The sequence below is a fragment of the Merops nubicus genome, unplaced genomic scaffold (genome assembly GCF_000691845.1).
Source record: "Merops nubicus isolate BGI_N331 unplaced genomic scaffold, ASM69184v1 scaffold14660, whole genome shotgun sequence".
Classification (NCBI taxonomy): Eukaryota; Metazoa; Chordata; class Aves; order Coraciiformes; family Meropidae; genus Merops; species Merops nubicus.
In genome coordinates, this window is record NW_008580998.1 from 17,516 (window position 1) to 39,977 (window position 22,462).

At 41.2% G+C, this 22,462-nt stretch overlaps 1 protein-coding gene across 1 annotated transcript in view; it reads right to left on the reverse strand.

The window, feature by feature from the left end:
* Positions 1-9,308: 9,308 nt before the first annotated feature.
* LOC103780381 (chondroitin sulfate proteoglycan 4-like) overlaps positions 9,309-22,462 on the reverse strand; it is a gene marked incomplete at its 5' end in the record, with an annotated part of 28,034 nt that continues 14,880 nt past the window's right edge. Inside the window, 4 exons of the mRNA XM_008948090.1 lie at positions 9,309-11,362; positions 11,870-12,053; positions 16,497-16,669; positions 21,067-21,198. Coding sequence (XP_008946338.1) covers positions 9,309-11,362; positions 11,870-12,053; positions 16,497-16,669; positions 21,067-21,198 — 2,543 coding nt within the window. The remainder of the gene's footprint in view (positions 11,363-11,869; positions 12,054-16,496; positions 16,670-21,066; positions 21,199-22,462) is intronic.

A 22,462-nucleotide genomic window follows, 5' to 3' on the forward strand; every position in this document is an offset into this window, starting at 1 on the left:
GGTGGCAGGGAAAAACGTAGTTTAGTTTATTAACCCAGCCAAGACGTAGGCTAGAGCCAGATCAGGTAGACCATGAACTGCCAGCCCTGAGCTCCCTACTCCACCACCGAGGACAGAGTAAATCCAAGGCAAGCCCAAAGAATGACCAGTCTGCTTCTGGCATCTCCCAGTCAAACTGGTCACTGCCAGGACTCCGGCTTCTGGAATTATTGAATGTTTTGCAAATGCTGACATATGTTGCCAGCTAAGCAGGTGGACTGATACCCAGGTCCTTGTGTTTTACTTCAGAATGAAAGAGCTCACTAGATGGTCTTCCTTTTTATCAGTGGGTACAGTCAACACACCAGATTTCACATGCTGAGCAACACTCCAGTGCCAACAGTGTTTGTGCCCAATACAGGCCCTGTCCGAGATCCCTCTGAGCTAGGTTTGAAGGAGCAAACTGGCACAGAGGAGTCACTTCCAATGAGTCAGGCTACAGATCCACTGTGTAACTGTCTACGTTGCCAACACTTGTGTTATTTCCAAAGGATGTAAGAATTCTGTGTCTGCCCTGAAAGTAAGAGAGGCTGTGCCATTTCCTGTGCCTGAGGAATTTGGAAAGGAAGACGGCAGAGACTTTGAGTCAGGCAAATCCTCCTCCCTGAAACACATGCTTGTGTGGAAGCTATGAGTCAGTTGTGTCATCCCTTCTAGCACGGGACCAAAAGTTCAGTTCAGTGGAGTACATTCTAAATATAAGTATCCTCTATTAGGAAAACAACAACTTCCGTTCCTCTGTGAAAACTGTAAACAACAAAATTACAGAATCACAGAACCACAGAATGGTAGGGGTTGAAGGAACCTCCCAAGATCATCTAGTCCAACCCCCAGCACCGCCAAAGCAAGCTCACCTATGGCAAGTTGCACAGGATCACAGCCAGGTGGGTTTTGAAGGTGTCCAGAGAAGGAGACTCCACAGCCTCTCTGGGCAGCCTGTTCCAGTGCTCCCTCACCCTCACAGGAAAGAAGATCTTCCTCAGGTTAAGATGAAACCTCCTGGATTCCAGTTTGTGCCCATGGGCCCTCATCCTATCACTGAGCACAACTGCAAAGTGTCTGGCCTCATCCTCTGGATATCTGCCCTTTAGATATTTATAAGCATTGGTAAGATCCCCTCTCAGTCTTCTCAGCCCCAGGTCTCTCAGCCTTTCCTCATAAGAGAGCTGCTCCAGTGCCCTTTGTACCCCTCCACTGGACTCTCTCCAGTAGTTCCTTGTCTCTCTTGAATGGGTGAGCCCAGAGCTGGACTCAGTACTCCAGATGTGGCCTCACTAGGGCAGAGAAGAGGGGGCGGACCACCTTTCTCAACCTGCTGGCCACACTCTTCTTAATGAACACTGGGATACCACTGGCCTTCTTGCCCACAAGGGCACATTGCTGTCCCACAGCTAACTTCTTGTCCGCAAGGACTCACAGGCCCTCCTCCACAGTGCTGCTTTCCAGGAAGTCAACCCCTAACCTGTCCTGGTGCACGGAATCCAATTCTGGTGTTTCTTAAGCGTGTGCTGTCAATGTAACCAGTGGGATGATTTCCCCATAGAATATCAAAAACACATTTACAGCTACAGCTGCTCTTCACTTGTAGTCTTGGTGGACTGCACTGGCAGCACAAACAACTGGCCTCACCAGTTTTGCTATCTTTCCTATATGTCATCAATAGCTAAGAAAGAAACAGGTCCATCTCTCACATTATCAGAAAAGAGTATGAAGCAGGTAGGGCAAGAATATATTTTGCTATTTATTTTAAACTGTCCTACAGGTTACTTATATGTAGCAGTGTTGGTTTATTTTCTTCCCAAAGCAACAAAAGTTGAAGAAGTTGTCAACAGCAATGGTGTTATTCCTTGAAACACATTTAACAGCTCCAAGAGCTCTGGAGTTACAAAGACTTTCAACCCTCTGAAGTACTAGAAACTTTCTGTTCCAAAATCTATGTAGTGGAACAGCTTCTCACCGAACTTTCCCATAAACTAAACGAGCATTGTGAGTAGTGAGCATTAAACCATGTAATGGTTCTGTAACAGAGACAAGTCCATCACATACACAGTCAGACTTTTTTTTGAAGAAAGTGACAATATCCACAACAGGCAATGGCATAAACTGTCACTGGGGCCATGGGCAGAGATGGGATCAGGTGTGTACACCCATCCTTCATGGATGGGAGCTCTAATGCCTAGAAGGTGATGTGCTGTTTCCAACTAAACTGTTACAGCTGCTGGTGGCAGAGGATCTGATTTATCTGTGTGCTTACATACTCTTGTTCTGGATTTCTGTCTCTTAAAAAAGAAACTTCTTTTTTTTTGTTTGTTTGTTTTAAGAAAAAGGAAGTTAAAACTAAAGTAGAACATGGGTATGTCTAGATTTCTTAGTGAAGTGCTGCCCTCTGCTCACAGCTGCCAGCCTGAGAATTTCCCACCTGTGTGGAAGTGTCTGAAACCAGAGCACAGCTTCACTACTCAAAAACCCCCAAGGCCAACTCCTTCTTCTGCAGCTGTACTCACCAAGATGCAAGAAAGGACCTCACCCAGATGGCCGTAGCAGCACAGAGAGGCCAGGCAAAGTGAAAGGTCTCACCCTCTGTCCACAAAGCAGGCTGGCGTGACACAAAGTAGGCTGTCAAATGACCAAGGTCTGCCAGGCACAGAATGTGATGCAGCTGAGCTGGGTGTTAGGGGAATAAGAAGCTGCTTCTCCAGCAGTGGCAGCACTGAGGGGCACCATGATCCCACCATTTTAGAAACTTCCCAGTGAAATGGAAACAGATCAGAATAGGCCACAACACAGGTAAGTGGTGACCAATCCATACCACCCTGTTGGCTCTTGAGTATCATGAACTGGAGTACTGGGCTTCTGAGGGCAAATCCCATACTCAGAGCCAAGGACTACCAAAGGGAGATCTCAGAATCCCAGAAATTAGCACAACAGGGAGGACTAAACGAACTTAAGTCCTACAGCCAAGGGCACAACAATTTAGGGAAGGAAAAAGGGTCAGTTTGTCTCACTGATGGTTATACTGCAGCATTCCTAGCAGCATATAGGACCTAGGACAGATTAAGAAATGTTATGAAGCCTGCAATTTTTTTTGTTCTTCTAGCTGATTCCTCCCACTTCTGCTTCCTTCTACACCTGGTCTGATCTTAGTCCTAAAGCTGCTCTTCAACCGTATTTTGCGCAGCCATGTGTAAATCATCAAGTCCTCAAGTTACTTTCTTTCAAGGACTAAGCTCAGGTCCATCTTAAGTTATCTCAGTGCTCAAAATCAAGGTTTCTGTTGCCTTACTTATAAATACCTTTCAGTGTCTGCAGATAACTAGATTTACCATTAAACATTAATTGTGATTATAATCAGTCAAAACCTCAGGCAAGTTCACCCTGTTCCTTTCTGAACTTTGACCAAGACGCTAGGAACACTGCAGCTCTATTTTTAAGGCATTATTCATGCCAACAGGTTTTCACATCCAAGTTACACCCTGGGCAACTCAGCTCAGCCAGACTGGGCAATGGTTATATAAGGGAGGATTTTAGTGATCTGATCTGATGAATCCCCAAAACCAGACTTCCTGACAAGGAGCCACCTTTGTAAGTCAACATGCAAAATGCTCACGCTACAGGAGATTTACTTCTACAAGATATCCTGCCAAGTGCAGAGGGTGGCAGAAGGCAAACCTTGCACCCTCAACTGTCCCTTCGAATGGGAGCAGAAGCTCATCCTCTCTGTTCTCACTCTCCCCTTTCCCTGCCAGCGAGGCGAGCTCCCCAGAGGCACGGCCTACCATGTCACCTCTGCCTGCTTCCAAAGGGCCCTCCTGCGTTTCCACAAACTCCGTCTAGCTCCAGAGAACCTGCCTCTGTCCCACCCTCCTGCCTCCCCCACCTGTCTAGCCAACCTGTTCCTCAGTATCCCCTTCTAGCAAAGCAGCTTCTCTGTCAAAGCAGCTTTGCATGTCTCAAACCATCTTCCTATGTGCCTCTCCCTTATAGATGCAATTTCATTTATATGTATTGAATATGTACTTGTATATGAAACATGAACTTTGAATTCTTCCAATGATTCTTCATTCTCTTGAAAACTTCTTCATCAATGTGCTTTCATGCACTACACATAAAGGTTGCTACACAAGATGAAATTGTAGTGTGTTAGCTGGAGCAAGGCACTGTGAACTGTCCCATGCTGCAAATCGTATGCTATTTATTCTGCTCTTTTGGCTTTTGTTCTCGCGGGAAGCTCTCACGCTCAGTACCATCCCACACCAACGCTCAGCTGGCACAGACTTCACTTTTCCCCAACAAATTCATGAGACCTGCTACCCCTCTCACTGTGACACCATGCAAAGGTTTTGCAGCTAAAACCTCAGTCTGAGAACAACTTCATGTCTAAGTAGTGGTTACCAGCACATATAAAGCAGTACCACAAAAATAACCAAGCAGCGAGACTGGAAATGAGGAAATGATCACGTAAAGCAAGCATTTCACCATACAGTCTCACGACAAACAGATGTGAAACTATGGATTTCACAGTTGCAATGAAAGAACATTTTGTTCTGGGACTGCATTTGGGATATGTGAGCTCTGGCAAGAATTATTTAGCTTGAAACAAGTGAAGACAAATTAATAGACTTTCCACTGAATATGCCAGGACGATTATTTTCAGCCCATTTAAAAATATTCACAGAATGTACTTTAACATAGCATCACAAAGATTGACTTGAAAAAAATGGTGCAAGCAGGACGGAGGCCTGTAGCTCAGGACATGCAGGTAGATTCACTGTGGAATTTGGCCTTGCAGATAGTAACAGCTTACTGCAGCAAAAGTTGTAGCTGGCCTTTACGAATATTTTAATAAAAAGAAAACCACAAAAAGTTTATAGGCTTTAATAGGCTTTGTCCTATTTTTTTTCTTCCCAAATCAACATTTTGTGAGCTGTAGAAGGGCTGGGTGTGGGGGGCATGACCCTGAAACCGCTGCTGACACAGATTTCTGTGCTCAGGACGCTGAGTCATAGCGTAGGGGAAGCTGCTCCTCAAGGCCACTAGCACTTCTGATGTCTCAAGGAAAAAGTTCCTTACCTCAAGTTACAGGAACAACTACAAAACAGCTAAGTTCTGACAAATAAATGAAAATCCAGTTGAACAATACATTTGATAGGAGGTTGGAGTGAGTACTTTTGATGAAGAATAAAAGATAATCTGACAAACTTCAAAGATGAAAAAAAACAGTCTGAATGACAAAACAGCACTAATGCTTTAACATGCAAGAATACATTTTTACATCTTCTAAGCATGTGCAACATGCAGACAGAAAAACTTACTGAAATCAAACCAGTGCAGTCCTGCTTGAGCAAGTTCAAATCAACGTGTTTATTTTGATGTTACATTGCTGCAAGTGCTGAACAAGGCCACGCAGGTGCATGGTGAGATGTCTCTCCTTCTCCAGCCACACGCACCATGTTAGAGGAGCAGTGCTGGGCAAAGCACAACAGCACTCTCAGCACGTGTGCAATTTGAAAACCAAACTTGCAAAGAAAAAACCTGGAAGAACACTGTTACTGGCAATGGGATGCGTTTGTGTTTCTGCATTGATCATAGTACTTTACAGGACTTTAAAGAAAGCACAAAACCATAAGTGTGTGGATTATAAGCAGAAGTTTATTTATTTGATGTATGTTTTCAAGGCACTTTCATGCTGCAGTTTAGAACTCATTTGATAAGAAAGGGAATCCTTCATAAAACCCATCTCCAACTGAATAAAACATGCAACTTCAAGGTTAAGTAAAACAACCAGAAAATTCCAACCAGATCCATCCATAAACTATGTACATTCCTGGAATCACAAAGAGAATCCATAAGTAGAAAACATTTTTGTTGTGGACTTTCTAGACTGACTGTTATTTAGGGAACCCAGGACGAGATCCACCCCAGTGAGTTATCATCTCAAAGCTGGACTTCTAGCTAAGTCAGTGACTTCAGCTCATTCGTTGTTGACTCCTCCCATCAATACTAAATAGCTACATAGTAACAAGATGAACTGTCCTCTGCCAGAGACTATTCTGTACTGTCCACAAGGAAAGCTTAAATTAATGCAATCAGTTTTGTGGGTTTTTTTTGTGTTTTTTTTTTTTTTTTTTTAAAGGGAATTCGCTAGGATATGAAAGCAAAATCCCTGTGTCGTTATCAGTTACAATACTATGTCTGCATTTTGTAACCACTGGTACAATATAATATATATCCATATAAACTTCTCATCAAAACATTCCATAATATGCTAGGCATTTTAGTACAGTTGTCTCACAGTAGCACCAAGGGAAAAAAAATGGAATGTTGGCACACTTCCTTGATGAATTAGGCACTTAGGCTGTTTTTATTTAAAAACAAATTAACAAACAAACAAAACCCCAAAACACAACAAAAACAAAACACCTTCTCAATGCTTTAAAAATTGAGCAAAATACACTTCCATAATGCCTGATCTACTTGAAATGAACATCTATTGCCAGCAACAAGCATTTTGGGAAAAGAGACCAAGAGTTCAGCTTAAGCTAAAAAAGCCAGTACAAATTCTACCTTTTCTGTATTTTTCATGTATGATTTCTTGCATAGACCACATAAATGCTGAAATTAGAGAACACCCATCCAACTGGGGAGCTCTAATCACACTGTTGTTTTTTTGACTCAGTCACTATGATGTCACGATCTCATCTTTCACCATGGCCAGTACTATAGCAGCCCTACATTCCATCTCCATTCCAGACTGAGCACCACAACCTAGGGCACACCTGTCTTTACAACAATAACTTTTAACAAAATCTCAGTAAGCACCCATTTCACTTGGTACTCCTGCTCAGCCTGTCTCAGGTCTGCAGCATTGACTTTGCCACCAGACTCCAGCAGCCATTCAGTATTTGTACCTAACTGGAGGCACACTGCTTGGTGTCCTGACAGGTACTGAGTATGATGTTTTCTGCTATTGACAGGAAGGCGTCAATGGTAGGGAAATGTGAGACAAGCTCCTGTAAGTGTAAGGAAAGTGTTTGGATTAAAATTCTTTACTCCTCCTTCACGTAAGGCCTTGGAGAAGGTGTAAAGGGATCAGGTTCCTGCTACTGGCTAGAGGCAGCTGAGGCAGGTTGTAGCTGACAACTGGGATCTGGAAGAAGCTGCACATCTGCTTGGTGTTAGCAGAAGTCTAATGGCAAGAGATCTACAGCTGCACCTCCACAAAGGACACTGGGGTGTCCCTGCAATGGCTTGCAGCACCACCTATCTGGCTGAGACTTTCTAAAAACAGTCCCAAAGGCTCTGAAAGAGCAGAAAAGGTCTACAGTGCAGGTCTGCAGCAGTCTACCTAGGACAGCTGAACACCCCAGCCTTTTACACTGACCACACTGCTCCAACTCAAATCTGCTCACACTGGCATCAAGGAAAAAACGGCAACGGCAGAGAACTAAAACCGATGTATCAGGGTTCAAATGCATTTCAGTTTGAGCATACAAAGGGTTCACATCTTCTGTCTCTAGTGCTCCACTTACTTGACCAGATAAAGATGTGGCTTGCGTATTTTCCACTGACATGGACTACTCTCCTTGAAGAGGGTCCTGAAAAATGCATTGCTTCAAAATGCACCACAATCACAGCCCATCATGGCAGAGGTGGTAAAGAAGAGGAAGACTGCCCCACTGCTCCTGTGTTTAATTCCCAGAACACAGCAGTAAGCAAAGACTCAGTCTAGCCTTCCTCACATGTGAAAATTTGCCATAATTGAAATCTATAATGACAAAAACACAGCTAACCATCAACAAAACAAAGAAGTGTGAAAGGAATACACCCAGGATATTGAGGCAGATGCATCTGTTCTATAACAGTGAAAACTACAGTCCCCATGTTCAAACAAAAATGGTATTCCAGTGTCACTGCATGCTGAGGCTGCATCCTCACACCAAGCACGCTGCTTTTACACAGAACCTAAGTGGAAGCTGTAACAATACAGAAGTACCAAAATAGAAGACAAGTTCACTGGTTAGTAAGAGACTGATTACAATCACAGCACCATTCCCTTCAAGTCAGTCTGTTCTCTGACGCCAACAAGAATTTTACTCTTGTCCTCAGTGGAAGAAAGACTGGAGCTTAACTGGAGACTGCACATCATTACTGAGCTTGGACTTCCAAAAATAAAAAAATATCCCCTTTGCAGTGAAATTATTGCACATTTTACCACCAGAGCAAAATTAGAGCAGGTAGTACTTGCCATGGTGTGCAAGGCACACGTGTTGAGTATTCTGGGAGACGAAGGGTAAACTGTGAAACTTCATAAGGAGGTACGTACTTCCTCACAGGACTGTTTCTGCCAGTGACTCCACAACACACGACAGAATGCAGCTGAAGATCTGATTCCGTCATCTGCTTGAACGTCCAGACTCCAGAGAGAGTTGTGTTTGCTCCACTGAAGGCAGAACTTAGCCCTTTGTCCGGAGCAGGAAATTCTGATATGCACTTCCAGACACAACCTAAGCCTAAAGACAATTCAGCAGACAGACTGACTGGGAGACATACAGTTTTTGCCACATGAATTAGAGGTCATGGATGCAGTCAGCAGACATTAAAAGCTGGAGTTCAGTATCAAACGAACAAAATGAAAAACAAAAGAACAAAAAACACCTCACAATAAGACAATTTTACCAAAATGCTTATATACTGTCACTGCTGTACTATTGTTGCTGGGTTGAATTTTAGACTTCCAGTTCAGCAACCCAGATGAACACCTGCCAAAATGATCACAGCTTTGTTTCTGTACTACTGGCCATGAACAGCCATGAGGCCAGAATGGCATTACTGAGATTAGTACCTTGGCATTTACTTACAGAAACAGTTGAGAGCTCTTCAAACAGAAGTCGTGGTTCAGGACCTTTATAGGAAACTTGGTTCTTCAAAAAAAGTAGTTACATTAAAAACACGTAATCCATGACAGAACATTCAATTTTACCTGTCACAGGAAACAGAAAATATTGCATATTGCAAATATGCAAAATCTATGGGGCTGAATTCTGCACTAAATTAAGTGAGAATTTTGCTGAAGCACTAACTGGAAATCTTACTTTATTGCCACCATAATCAGATTTTTATTATTATTATTTCACGGTACTTGTACTTCATCTACCAAATGGTGAGCCATTTCACCTATAAAAAAGTGTAATAAAGAACAAATTATACGTCAGCAACACGCACTCTCTTTTCCAGGCTACATCAATTAGCATGACCAAAACTGGCCATAACTACACCCAGTATTGATTGTGCTTCAAAGTTGGGTTTGTTTTTCGACAATACTGGATCATTTCAGGATCGAGGTTTAACCAGCTGTTTTGCAGAGACTGTTGTACAGTTGGAGAAACCACTGCTGGAAGCAGCTGTTCATGTCTTGCAGCCGTGAACGTTGAGGCCGTGCTCCTCTCGGCACCCTTGTGGAGAGGAGTCACTGTAACGCTGGGCACAGCCAAGCTCCGCTCCAGGCATCGATCTGGACTGCTGAGGACTGTGTCCGTTTGACTCCTGACAAGTGCTTTTGTCTTCCCTCTCTTCTGACACATCAGCAAAATGCACACAGAAATAACAGCAACAATGAGTAGCACAGACACTAGGACCAGGGGGATAACGACATACCATGGGTTGCTGTTTTCACCTGCCTGCTCTCGGGGACTCCTGGCATTAACCTGGATTGTGGTCTTAGTTCTCACAGGTCCACTTGTTCCCATTGCCAGATTTAGCAATGGACCTTCCTCGTGCAGGTCTCCCCAGTGATTCTGCCCAGGCCACATGGTCGGTTCCGTCCTCTGTCGTGCTACTTTAAGGTCTTCATTTTGAGATGAGGCTAGTGCCTCATCCTTTGAGGTAGCATGAATCTTTAAAGTGGTCGCGCTGGTTGTGGAAGGCACTTTGCTTGTAAAACCTTGCACAGGAGGAGGGCTGTATGGCACAATGGAATACTGAAAACAGCCGACAGCAGGCTGCACAGCATCCGCCCTGAGTATAAATGTGAAGGAGTCGTTTAGCAGATCAATGCCTGTCATATTCGTGTCTATGTCTAGAAGCACAACACCGCTATCAATGTCAGCCTGGGTGAATGTCTGAGCATCTTCAAGCACTGCATCATTCACAAACCTTTTCTTTACAATCCTTCCATGAGATGGGGGCACTATCACTTCAAATCTAGGATTACTATTTGTTAAATTAGCTAGCTCAGAGGCATCCAGGTCACTGCTTCTGAATTCATAAGCTGCTCCATTTGAAATCTGCATGTCAGGTACAACTTGTACTAAAGGCTTCACTGTGATGTTCAACACTTGCCCTGTTAGATTGCCTTCTGCAGTGAAAAGCATAAACTCCACTACCTCTTTGGATGCAGCGAGATCTGTCAGGTGGTAAGACAGCCTTCCTGAGTACAAATCTTCCTGCTCAAATTTAGTAACCTGCTCATTTCTGACCATCAAGTGTCCATACTTGAGTGGCTGAGTTATTTCATACATGATATTAGTGCTTTTTCCATTTGTCACAGCTGACAGTTGCATGTTAGTAATAGTGACAGATGTCTGGCCCTGTGGAAGTGCAACATTGGTAAGATTGACCAACACAAGAGTGACTGGTATGACTTCAAGACTGAATAGTTTGTATAAAGGGGGGTGTTTACCATCAGTCACACTGAAATAAAACACCCCAGAAGATGCACTTCCATCCTGTACAAACCAAACTTTACCACTGTCAACATCAGCTTGTGTGAAATCCTTTATAGAGACACTGAGATTGCTTTTCATTGCTAAGTAACCATTATTGGGGTTGCTAACAATGGTGTATCTGAGCTCAGCTGGGGCATTATCTAGGTCTTCAACTTTCAGATTCTCTGACCCCAGCACTGACACATCTCCCTGAAGGATTTTCAAGTGCAGCCTTTTTGTCTTAAATTCTGGAACTTGGTCATTCACTGGAACAACAGTTATATTAAACATCTCCTCTAAAACTTCACTATGTGGCTTTCTTGTAGACTTGCTCTTTAGGTTTAACCAAACAGCAAAAGTGAAATTGTCATTAAGCGATTCAGAATTATCATGTACATACACAATTCCAAATTTGTCCAGTATGTACTGGGAGAAGTGAGGTTTTTCTTTGGTAACATTTCTTTCTCCAACAATAATCATGCCATGCTGAGGTAAAGATACAACCTGATACCAGACTTCATACATGGAGCGCTGTGCCTCAGGTAGCTTGATCAACAGATTTGAAGCATCTAAATTTGTTTTGTTGATTAATACTCTACCTCCTTCCTGGACTATGGCACCTAGTAGAAAGGAAAAAAGATTCTTAGAAATTGACTATTTTATAGTTGCAATGTTTCAGAAATTAAGATATCAAATACTGATGATGCTCAGAAAAGCTTCTCTTTTATGGTATCCTTGCCTTCCTTATGTCATGGCTAAAAATATACTGCCACTATTTTTAAAATGCAGTCACATATAAGATACAAGATTTTCTATTGATGCATACATTAAGATTAGAGAAATATCAGTATCTCAAAGCTTCTGACAGTGTTTTTACCTACCATTATAGCAAAATGAAGAATACCCACTACAGCAGTAGGAAACATCAAACATAGGCAGTAAACTTCATTTTGAAAGACTCTGTGATGCAGTTTTCCAAGCCACTACACTCTGTGACAAAAGCATCCTGGTTACTTGTTACTGAAGTCTAAATGTGTAAAAATGTGTGAAAAAGGATTTCACATGTGTTCACTGGAAACCTGACAGACCCAAAATAATTTGGAGCCAAAACAGTTTGGTGTCTTTACCTGTATTTGCCAAAAGACAACTGTTCTGATCATGTCTGGTAATTTCATACGAAATGACAATATGGAACTTCTGGAGGTCCAGAGCTGATGGTGGAGAGGAGACAGTAAATGTAAAGAAATCTTCTGCACTCCAGCCAGCTGGCTCAGCTTGTAAGTGTTCATACATGATCACACCTTCATCCACCTGTTTCAGGTAAAGAAAAGTCACAGGTATAAGAGGAGAACGATTTTAAACACTGAAGTACAAGGAGACAAAATAAAAGGAAAAGGCCTTTGTACCTTAGTCCATGCACAGTGTACACAGAATCACAGAATCTCTTTGGTTGGAAAAGACCTTTAAGACCATCAAGTCCAACCGTTAGACCAGCACAGCCAGATCACCACTAGGCTATGCCCCTCAGCACCACATTCGTATGTCTTTTAAATACCTCCAGGGATGGTGACTCCATCACTTCCCTGGGCAGCCTGTTCTAGTGTTTGATCATCCTTTCAGGGAATAATTTTTTCCTAATATCTAACCTAAACCTCCCCTGGTGTAACTTGAGTCCATTTCCTCTTGTCTTAGTGCTTGTTCCTTCAGAAAAGAGACCAACCCCCCACCGCGATACAACCTCCTTTCAGGTACTTGCAGCGAGAAGAAAATCTCACTTCCTTTTCTCTAGGCTAAACAAGCCCAGATCCCTCAGCCACTCCTCCTAGACTTGTGCTCTAGACCCTTCACCATCTTCCTTGCCCTTCTTTGGACACACCGCAGCCCCTCAATGTCCCTCTTGTAGGGAGGGGCCCAAAACTGAACACAGCATTCAGGGTACAGCCTCACCAGTGGCAAGTAAAAGGGGACTATCCCTTCCACAGTACTGCTGAGCACACTATTTCTGACATCAGCCAGGATGCTGTTGGCTTTCTTGGCCACCTGGGCACACTGCTGGCTCATCTTCAGCTGGCTGTTGACCGGGCCTCCCATCAGGCACTTTCCAGCCACTCTCCTCAAGCCTGGAGCATTGCCTGGGGTTGTTGCAACTCAACTGCAGGACATGGCCCTTGCCCTTGTTAAATTCCATACCATCAGCCTTGCCTCATGGATCCAGGCTGTATATAAGTTACCTTGATATTATCTTGCATTTCCTTTTCTCTTTAAGATAGACTCTGTGTTACTGGCCAAGCTTACTCGAAGGCAGGTGAAATGTTATTAGTAAAGGCCTTATGTGAAGAACACAGATATAAAAGGTTGAGAAACTTATCTCAGACTAGGAACAGTGACAGTGAACAGAAGCTCAGTTTGTATGTATCTTTAGTCAACTGGAGTACCACAGGTCTAGCATATTCTCTTCATAAGGACACCAGGCAGGGCTAGCTCATTGTCCTGAAAAAGCATATGAAAAACTGGAGGCTTGAAAAGGACTTTGATGCAGGTATTTCATGGTGAACAGCAAAAGAATCGTGGTAAGAAACTACAGAAACCAGAAGAAGGTGTAATGACCACTGAAATATACTCTTGTTTATAACTGAAAAGTGGATGGAATTTCTTAATGGAAAATTTCTAAATCATAGCAAAAAGGGGATTCCTAAGAGACAGGAAGGAACTTGGTGTGTCCTATACCTGCCTTCACTGACCTGGCAGATCATCATTCTCAAGAGAGTCCTGTCAGTCCCACTGTGAGGATTTAAGCTTCGAAGTACTGCAAGGTACTGCAGTAAATCTTCAGAGAAACATGTATTTCTACAAGATACCATCTTTCATCTCTTCAGGCTCCAAAGCAAAAGGCAGTATTTTCAGACTAGGGTTCTCTTCAGTTTGAACGACATTCAAACTTCAAGATCAATACATAATACTTTGAAACTGCAGTCAGATTCCTAACAACTGCAAGACTAGAACACTTATTAAATCTCATTCAGTAGTTCAGCATTTGGCCTGCCTGATAATTCACTCACTGACCTGAAGAGAAGACAGACATACCTATTAAATCCTTGGCAACTTCTCAGGCAGCTACTGACTTGGCTTGCATGTGCTAGTTTATAATTGCCAGAGAGATCCCTGTCTGAGATGGTGCTGTTTCTAACTTTACTATTTGTTTTGTACTCTGCACAGCTTGTAAACACCCTGAAGGAACTCATTAGTACACATTCCTATCATGTATGCTTGAAAGGTGTGAAAAAAAAACCCAAAAATACCCCTGCTGCAATCGGAGATGAAACACTTCAGCAGTACAGAATCTGAGCTGGTACTAGAGGGAGAGGTAATCCTGAAACCACTGCAACAGCCCCCACTGAGACCACTAGGGAAACAGGGTGTTCAGGGTCAGTTTTCTCAGCAGCCTCAAAACCATCCCTTCTTATTGTCTAAAATATTTCAGATTGATGTGATAAAATCGTGTATGTGCATCTCTATGTTTATGCTTTCTCTATACTGACTTAACTCTTAATGGCTCTTCTAGAACACAACAAACAAAATCAATATCAGTAGGATATATTTGTTTAGGATAACTTTCCAAAGCATGCCTCTAGGACTTCAAGTTGGAGAAAGCAAATTTTTCTACTAAGAACAGAAATGGTACACATCCTGTAAATTGAGCATTGTTTAGTATCAGTCTTAATTGTTTTGGGCTTGGGTTTTTGTTTTTGTTTTTTTTTTTTTTTTAAGTTGCAAGCCCATGCTATTATCCTAAGAGAAGAACAGAATTTATCATAATTTCTGTGTTCTCTAATTACTTTAAATATCATGAAGAATCTGTGGCTTACTGCAAGATGAAAATACTTCTAAGATACCATAGAAAGTACTGGCAGAGAAAAAAAAACAAATATAATGTCAAAAACTACTGTGTTATTCAAGTGTGTTTAATGTACAATTAATTTTCTTATATTGGCTGCCCAACTGTCCATGGAATGCAGTTGTGACTTCAACTATGGTTATTCTTCTTTGTCAACAAAGCAATAAACCACAGGGCACAGGGAAGAGTTCAGCACCACAGCAAAAGTGCTAACTCCTTTTATAAGCTAGCTGCATAGTACTTTTCAGAACTGAAATTTCAGGTTCCACAGTACAGAATGAAGTCAATGAACACCCAAAAGGACTAACCTAATATAAAATATTTTCAATTCTAATCAGGTTTACAAGGTTATTATTATCAAACAGAAAATTAATGTCTTATTCTACATTACATGGAGAATACAGAATGTTTGTAATATCAATGTCATTTTCTCACTGGTATTTAACCATGTAGCTACAACATGCTAGATACTTTATTTAGGATCTCTTTTGTCCCCCTTATACTTCATCCCCTACCAGAATCCTAAGCAAGCTGCTTAGGATACTTTAATTGTACCTACAATAAGCCACTTGGCTCTCCCTCTTCAAAGTGAGAATGCTCAGTACAAATACCTCAATTTAGAAGGTTCAAAGCAAAGCTAGCCATGCACTAATAGGAACTAAAGCTACAGAGAGCAAGTGACACATTCTGACATGGCAGTATCTGATAAACATACCTAAAGATCATATCCACAGACAAAAGGAATGGAACTTCAAAAGATTAGCTGAAAGATTTTGTGTCTGAAGAGTTAAGTTTTGTGTACTTAACTCTTTCACCTAATGCTCATAAAAATCACACATTTTAGGAAGAGAAGGGAATATTGTCATTATATTGTTCAACTCCCTCACAATGTAAGACAAAACTCAGCCACTATTTCAATAAGACAAATAACATAATGGGATTAGAACATAGTTTTAAGAGAAACATTCTGTGTTCATCCTGATTTATAAAGTCTAAGTGGAGATTCTCTCCAACACAGTCCTTGACCAGGTTCTTTCCAAGTCTGATGACAACTAATTTCAACTTTTCTTCCAGATAATATTGGTCAAGTCTCAATTTCTGGCCTACAGATTTTCTCATTCCTTCATATACCAAATAAAGCAGACACTTTTAAAATCTGTCAACACAGATTAAGATCACATTATCTCTTATTTTTTCCTCCATCAAAGTCAGAAGACTGAGCTCCTTTTACCCCCGTGATTTAGATTTTCTGAGAATAACTTAACTGCACAGAGAGCACACAATTATCTTCAAATTCTGCACACAGACATAAGTTATTACTTTTCAGTTGCATAATTATGTTTTCCACCCACTTACATGAGCTGCCACGTTTTAGCCACTTAAGCATGAGACTCTGTATCACAGTTAAGGTTCTTTAAACACTTAATATCACAGGCAATCAAGTCAATAAAAGTCCTCTTGGGGACACCCATGAGGACTATGTACAGCTGAAATGAATCTGATACTTGGACTTTTCACAGAGCAAAAGGCTACTTCTTCTGCCAAAAACTAAAGGCTTCCAACCTTGTCCCGCTGGTTAATGGCACCAGAATAGCTCTTCTTGAAAAATAATGTTACAAGCAAAACAGTGGAAATTGCCAAGACCCTGCTAGTATCCAAGAAGAGGGGAACAAAGGCTCCTCTTGCATTCATTACTAGATGCCAGATATTTAATGACATAGCAAATCTGGGTGATTGCACTGATGGGTCACATATGCCTGGTTACTTCACAGATAAAAATGGATCAGACAAACAAAAAGCAACTGAGATGCCTTTTGAAGTAACAATCTACCACTAAACTAGTCATTATAAATGCTTACCATAGACTGTGTAAAACTGATGATTTCCTGAGTGGTATTATCAGAATGTATTCTTATCAGCCTTCCAAGTTTTGGGGAAGTTACAATCAAAAAAGTTACAGTTCTGTTTCGTGCATTGGTCACATCACTGGTTACAGCTTTCAGATTATGCGGCGAAATAGGTTTCCTGGAACCTAAAAAATGTCAATTGTAAGTAACATAGATTTGCAACAGCAATTTTTCCCAACTGTGAGTTTTGTATGCACAACTCAGCCTCTCACCTAAATATTATGCTCAGTATTTTAACAGCATTTTATTAGATCAGCAAGTTTACTGTTTTTCTAGTTACTTTCTTGTTACAACTCTTCCACATCTTTTTCAATCAAAAAGCCCATCAGTAAGAAGTACCTTTGTTTTACAAATGAAAAAACTGCAGTTCCCTTCAGCACATGTAATCTCTAAATACTAGCTTCTGCAAAAACAACCCCAAGTAGGGAACAGTGCATGTGTATGAAGCCCTGCTCCTACATTACATATCCAGAACTGAATTCAAACCCCAGCTGAAGTCACTATTGGTAACGTGTTTGGTAATCCCAGCTGCCCACAGGAGGCAGGGCGACTTGGCAGGGAGAAGCCTCAACACAGTGAAGTTTCTAGTGAACACACAAATCAAACATTGACTATTACCAGAAGCTTGAACCACACTTTATCAATATGAAAAAAAAATACTTTCATTAAATGAAATTAAAAAATAAATACTGAATTAAGCAAATCAGGAAGGACAACACACAAAAGAAATAATAATGTATTGTTTAGACAAACGGAGACTGAGAGGCAACAAAATCTTTTTAAATACATAGCAGCACACTAACCAGTACCTTCTGGCTTAAATATTATAAAGATTATAAAGAGCTGTTTGGCATTTAGTCAAACCAAGACAATTTTTGACATAACTGTGACAAAACCAAACCTAGTAATTTGCTAAAAGAAAAAAAAGTAGTTTTATTTGGCTTTTTTTTTATGCACTGCTTCTTGGTACACACTCAGCAAACTAAGTCTCATGTTTAATGACACTGTCAGAGGAGCAAGAGATTCCCATTATCCTATTTCCCCTGCCCCCACTTCTGCCTCTACTTTTACATTTTCTTTTCTTCCTTGAGCAATAAGGTTTTATAGGTATCAATACGTAATTTCAAATACTTGCAGCATATATCCCTGAAGTCTGAATTATCAAACCATCTTTAATAAAGCATAATGTTTAGACAAGAATAACACAAAATAACATGTTCCTGCTATAACATTTATGTGAAAAAATATGGCAAGCAAACTGAAAAATGAGAATTTTTAGCAAGCCATTAGTAACATCAAGGTTCTCCCTGTTTACATGTAGTTGTGCCCTGGTTCAAATCATATTGACTTTGAAACAGACTTGTTATAATGAAATCAGATGTTCTGGCTCTGCCCATTTTCCCCTTTTTACCTTCCCATGCCTCTCTGTGTCCATACTGCTTTGAAAAGTAGTGGACGAGGACAAGGGGTAATGAATTTAAACTAGAAAAGGGTAGATTTAGGTCAGACATTAGGAAGAAGTTCTTCGATATGAGTGTCACAGACCACTGGAACAGGTTGCCCAGAGAGGTGGTGGAGGCCACATCCCTGGGGACATTCAAGATCAGGCTGGATAAAGCTCTGAGTAGCTTGATCTAGTTGGAGATGTCCCTGCTTATGGCAGGGAGGTTGGACTAGATGACCTTTGGAGGTCCCTTCCAGCCCAGACGTTCTGTGATTCTATGATTCTATGATTTGAAAAGCGATATAGTCCCTGACATCTAATTCAAGGAGACTCCCTTCTCTTCTTCTCTCTTCTTTTCCCTTTTTTGTGTGCAGGCAGAGAGGGAAGGATGACCTTCTGCTATGTGTACAGCAGACGTGGTCAGGAATGTACAGTTAAGAGCAGCAGTTAATCAGACCATGTATATCTGCACATTTATTTCTCAATAACCTCCTACTTAGGCAGATCAGGCCTCATCGCCTTAACAGAGTAATACAGAATTATTTTCCAACATGGTCACCCTGTAGTGATGGAAGTTACTGCTCCAGCTTTTCATAACCACACCATCAGGTTATCACGTCACCACCATCACAGTGCAGGGACACAGGGACAAAGAATGTGTGCCACAAAGCCCTCATTTGTTCCTAAAATACCTGATCTCACTCACTGCTCAGCACAGGCTGAAACACAGTCTCGAGGCACTGAAAATAAAGCTTCTCACGCCTTCCTGTAAAATGGGATCCTCCCCCAGACATAACCTTCTCCTTCACACACTGCTGTCCTGAGACTTGAGAAACTTTTCCAGCACCTGCAGTAGTTCTGCTCTGGTCTGACACCTCAACAGGAAGAGGAAGGTTATCTGCCAGCCAACAGACAGGGTGAAGGAAAGGGAAGTGATAACACCACCTGCTTGTCCCTAACATGGGAGCAGAGAGGTTGCAAAACCAACCCCCCCCAAACACAGGGGAAAGAAACAGAGATAGTAGAGGAAGACACACAGCAAGGAAGCATAATGTAGACTCGGGCCAAGGTAATCCATAAAAGCAGAATGCAACAGCATAAGGCCATCATCTGTACCTAATAATTTCGGTATACATTTTTAATGCCCACAATTAAGATTTGGAAAGTGCTCTGGCATGAGCATTCTGCCTATCGCTGCTAAACAGTTACAAATGATCTCCTCTACTGACTGCTTAGACAGCTCTGCGTCCAAATACTTACAAGTCAGGCTGTGCCTACTTCTCAAAGAGCAACTCAGCTGATTCCTTCTTAGAGCAACTGATTCCCTGAAGAGAGCAAATCCTCACATTGTATGTATCTACCCTATGTACGAAAAAATTCCCATTTCTAGTAGTCAGTCTACTGACCGCACGGAATAAAAAAAGTTCTGTTGAACAGAAAAAAATCCATAAATTGTATAAACAAATGTGGTATATCCAACACAAAAGAAGACAGCAGTACATGCTCTTACAAAACTGCACAATATGTTTGAGAGAATTGTTTATGTCCAGTCATGAAGACATGACAAATTCTTCAAGATATATTCAACTTCTACTTCCCTAGAGAGAAGATTCTTCAAGTAGTCTCAAAATCAAGTTTTCCTGCAGTGCTGTGAAATATAACAGGACACTGGCTATTGCTTTTATGTGTATTAACCACTTGTCACCATCTTTGCTGTCATTTCATGATGAGTAGTACAGCTGAAACCCATACAGCTACAGAACATCTCTAAAGTATCATAAAGACGACGAGTGAAAAAGCTAGTAATACTTTTTAACACTAAAAAGGAACTTTGATAATCCAAAGTAAGCGATAATTCAAGAAAAACTGTAGGTTTAGGTGAAGATAGCTTGCAGTGCTGAAGGAAATACTGTATTTTGCCAACTGGAGAACCGATAGACAGTCTAGAGACTTTGCCTTCTATAGAAGTATCAGGCATACTTTTCTTACAATTATTTTTGGCTTAAGAAAGAATTCCTGTAAACCCTTGTGCCTAAGGCAACCTTACACACCAAAATCACAGATTAATAAGCTTTGTAAGCAGATTTATGTGAATCCCATTTATATCAACTGAATTAGCAGATCATGCTGCTACAATCTCATTTTTTGTTGCCTGTGTTTAAGTGGCTTTTGTTGCAAGCTTTTGTTTGTGCAACTTATATTCAGGAAGTTTAAGAAACTGAAGTGTTCCTCCTCCCTATCAAATTAATAAATCAGGGTACAGACTAATATACATACAGCTTTACCAGTTCTCACTATCTCTCTGGCTGTAGAGATCATGTTCAGGGCAAAAAGAAGGCAGCACCAACAAAAGCGTGATGCAAGACATTGCTGAGAGAAGACTTATCTCAACTTCTCCTTTAATCCTGCAATTAATGTTCGATTGCTAACTTAATGAGGGATTACCCTTGCCAATGCAACACAGTAAATGGCTCTGGTGAGACTCTCTTAACACATCAGCTCCTGCAGGAGTAGGATTTAATTAAAAAAATATTCAGCTGCTGATCCAACTCGTTCCAAATGCACAAATACAAATCAAACTTTTCAGTCCTGATTCATCAGTGAGTCTGTGCTGCTCTCCACAACTCAGCTTGAACAGCAAGAAAGCATATTAACAATCTGGAAAGCTTACGCGTTATATCCAAAAATCCCACAGACACAAGCGCCACTCTGCTTTTACCAGGCAAAACCAAAACCAGCTAAGACAACCCTAACTATATGAATATAATAAACATATATTGTGAGCTTTTAAACAAATCTTAACAGCAATGTTCACATCTTAGGCAGACAGTGTTACTGTAACACTGCGCTTAGGTATTTCACTGCCAATTTCCATGACTATATGTGCCTATCAAAAAACTAATGACTATAAAACAATATGTTGTTTGAGAAAACATAACTGTTCTTTTAAAAACCAGGCATATAGATATTCCCAGGTACAGTTCTCTATAGTTTGGCCAGCAAGCTACTTGACAAATAACTGCATATTGTGCAGTTTTTTTCAAGTGGATACAACCATGATAATCTTTAAAAACAGACCTGGAAAGACTCCAAGTATTTTGTTCACTTCAAGGCTGATGACTAGTGTTTGAGCTGTGATACTAAAAATCTGCCGAGGTGCATAGTTCAAGCCATCTGTTACCTGAAAGTTGAAGCCTCCAGACATTGCTCCTGTAGGAAAAGAAAAGAAAACAAAACAAAACATAAATTTAGTCTTGTATTATTCTGTTTGTCATCCAAAACATACAAACATAGAGTGGACTCCTCTTGCTTTTGGCTAAAGTGAAATACATCCAAAGTCATCCTGAAGCAATTTTTGATCAGCGCCTTTGCATCTTAACTAGAATGCAATACATTAATAATACAGAGAACATCTCAGGGAAGAACTACTGGCTGTTATCTACACTGAAGGCCAGACAACCCTTCAATGCAAATCAGTAGAGTGACCCTTCCTTCATTTCTTCACTGACACCAGTGGAGCCAAAACCAAGTTAAGACTGGGGAGAAAATGACTCTCAGAATTTCCTGCTCCTTTATGTCTTAGGAGTGACCAAAGCATCTAAGCAAACACATTTGGCAAAGGAGGAATCTGGGAAGAAAACAAGAATGTTCTTTCATTTGATTTACATGTAAAGGACTAGTGAATCAGCTTCCAGGCTGTTTCCTTTGCATCTTTTCTCCGGCTCAGCTCTGCTGAGGAGTGTATGTTGTCACAGCTTAAACTATTTCATAGGTTATGTGTACTCATAATAAATGCACATTTTTTTCTTTAATCTTAGGACCTGTATGTACTTTGGCACAAGCAGCAGCAAAATACCTCCAGGAGTCTGAGTGGATTCCTGTAAAAATAAACCTCTCAGATCTGACTTACTGCCTGAAGTAGAGGCTCTCCAGATTGTTTAATTAGGTAGGAAGACAGAATGAAAAACTGAAACATTAAACACTGCAAACAGTTACCACTGCTCTTCTACTTGTTTTGCTTAAATTAGCCATGAGATACTGCTCCATGAATACATACCCTGAAAGTGACAGGGTGTCATATACTTTCATGTAAAGACCAGCACTCCTTGCCTAACAATAAATTAACATATCAGAAGAATCAAACGTGGGTTGCAAGATTACAGTTAACAACTGCCCTAGGCAACACTCTCATATCCAGCCAGGCACTGAAGCAGCTCCGCAAGATCAGGTCATATTTGTTTTATTTTAAAAGCTTTTCTTCTCTGATGTTTTCTCTTGACAAAAATGTGCAGCAGTTGCGCATTTAAAACGGCATTGAGGAGTCTACTATTTGCCTCAGGTCAGGAAAAAAGCTTACTTAGCCCCACCCATTTTTTCAGCTAATGCAGGTCAACAGCCTGACTGGCACAGACATCTTGTCATTGGCCGAGCCAGGAACTGAACTGAATCCTGAAGTGCTGCTTGGGTGGAGCAC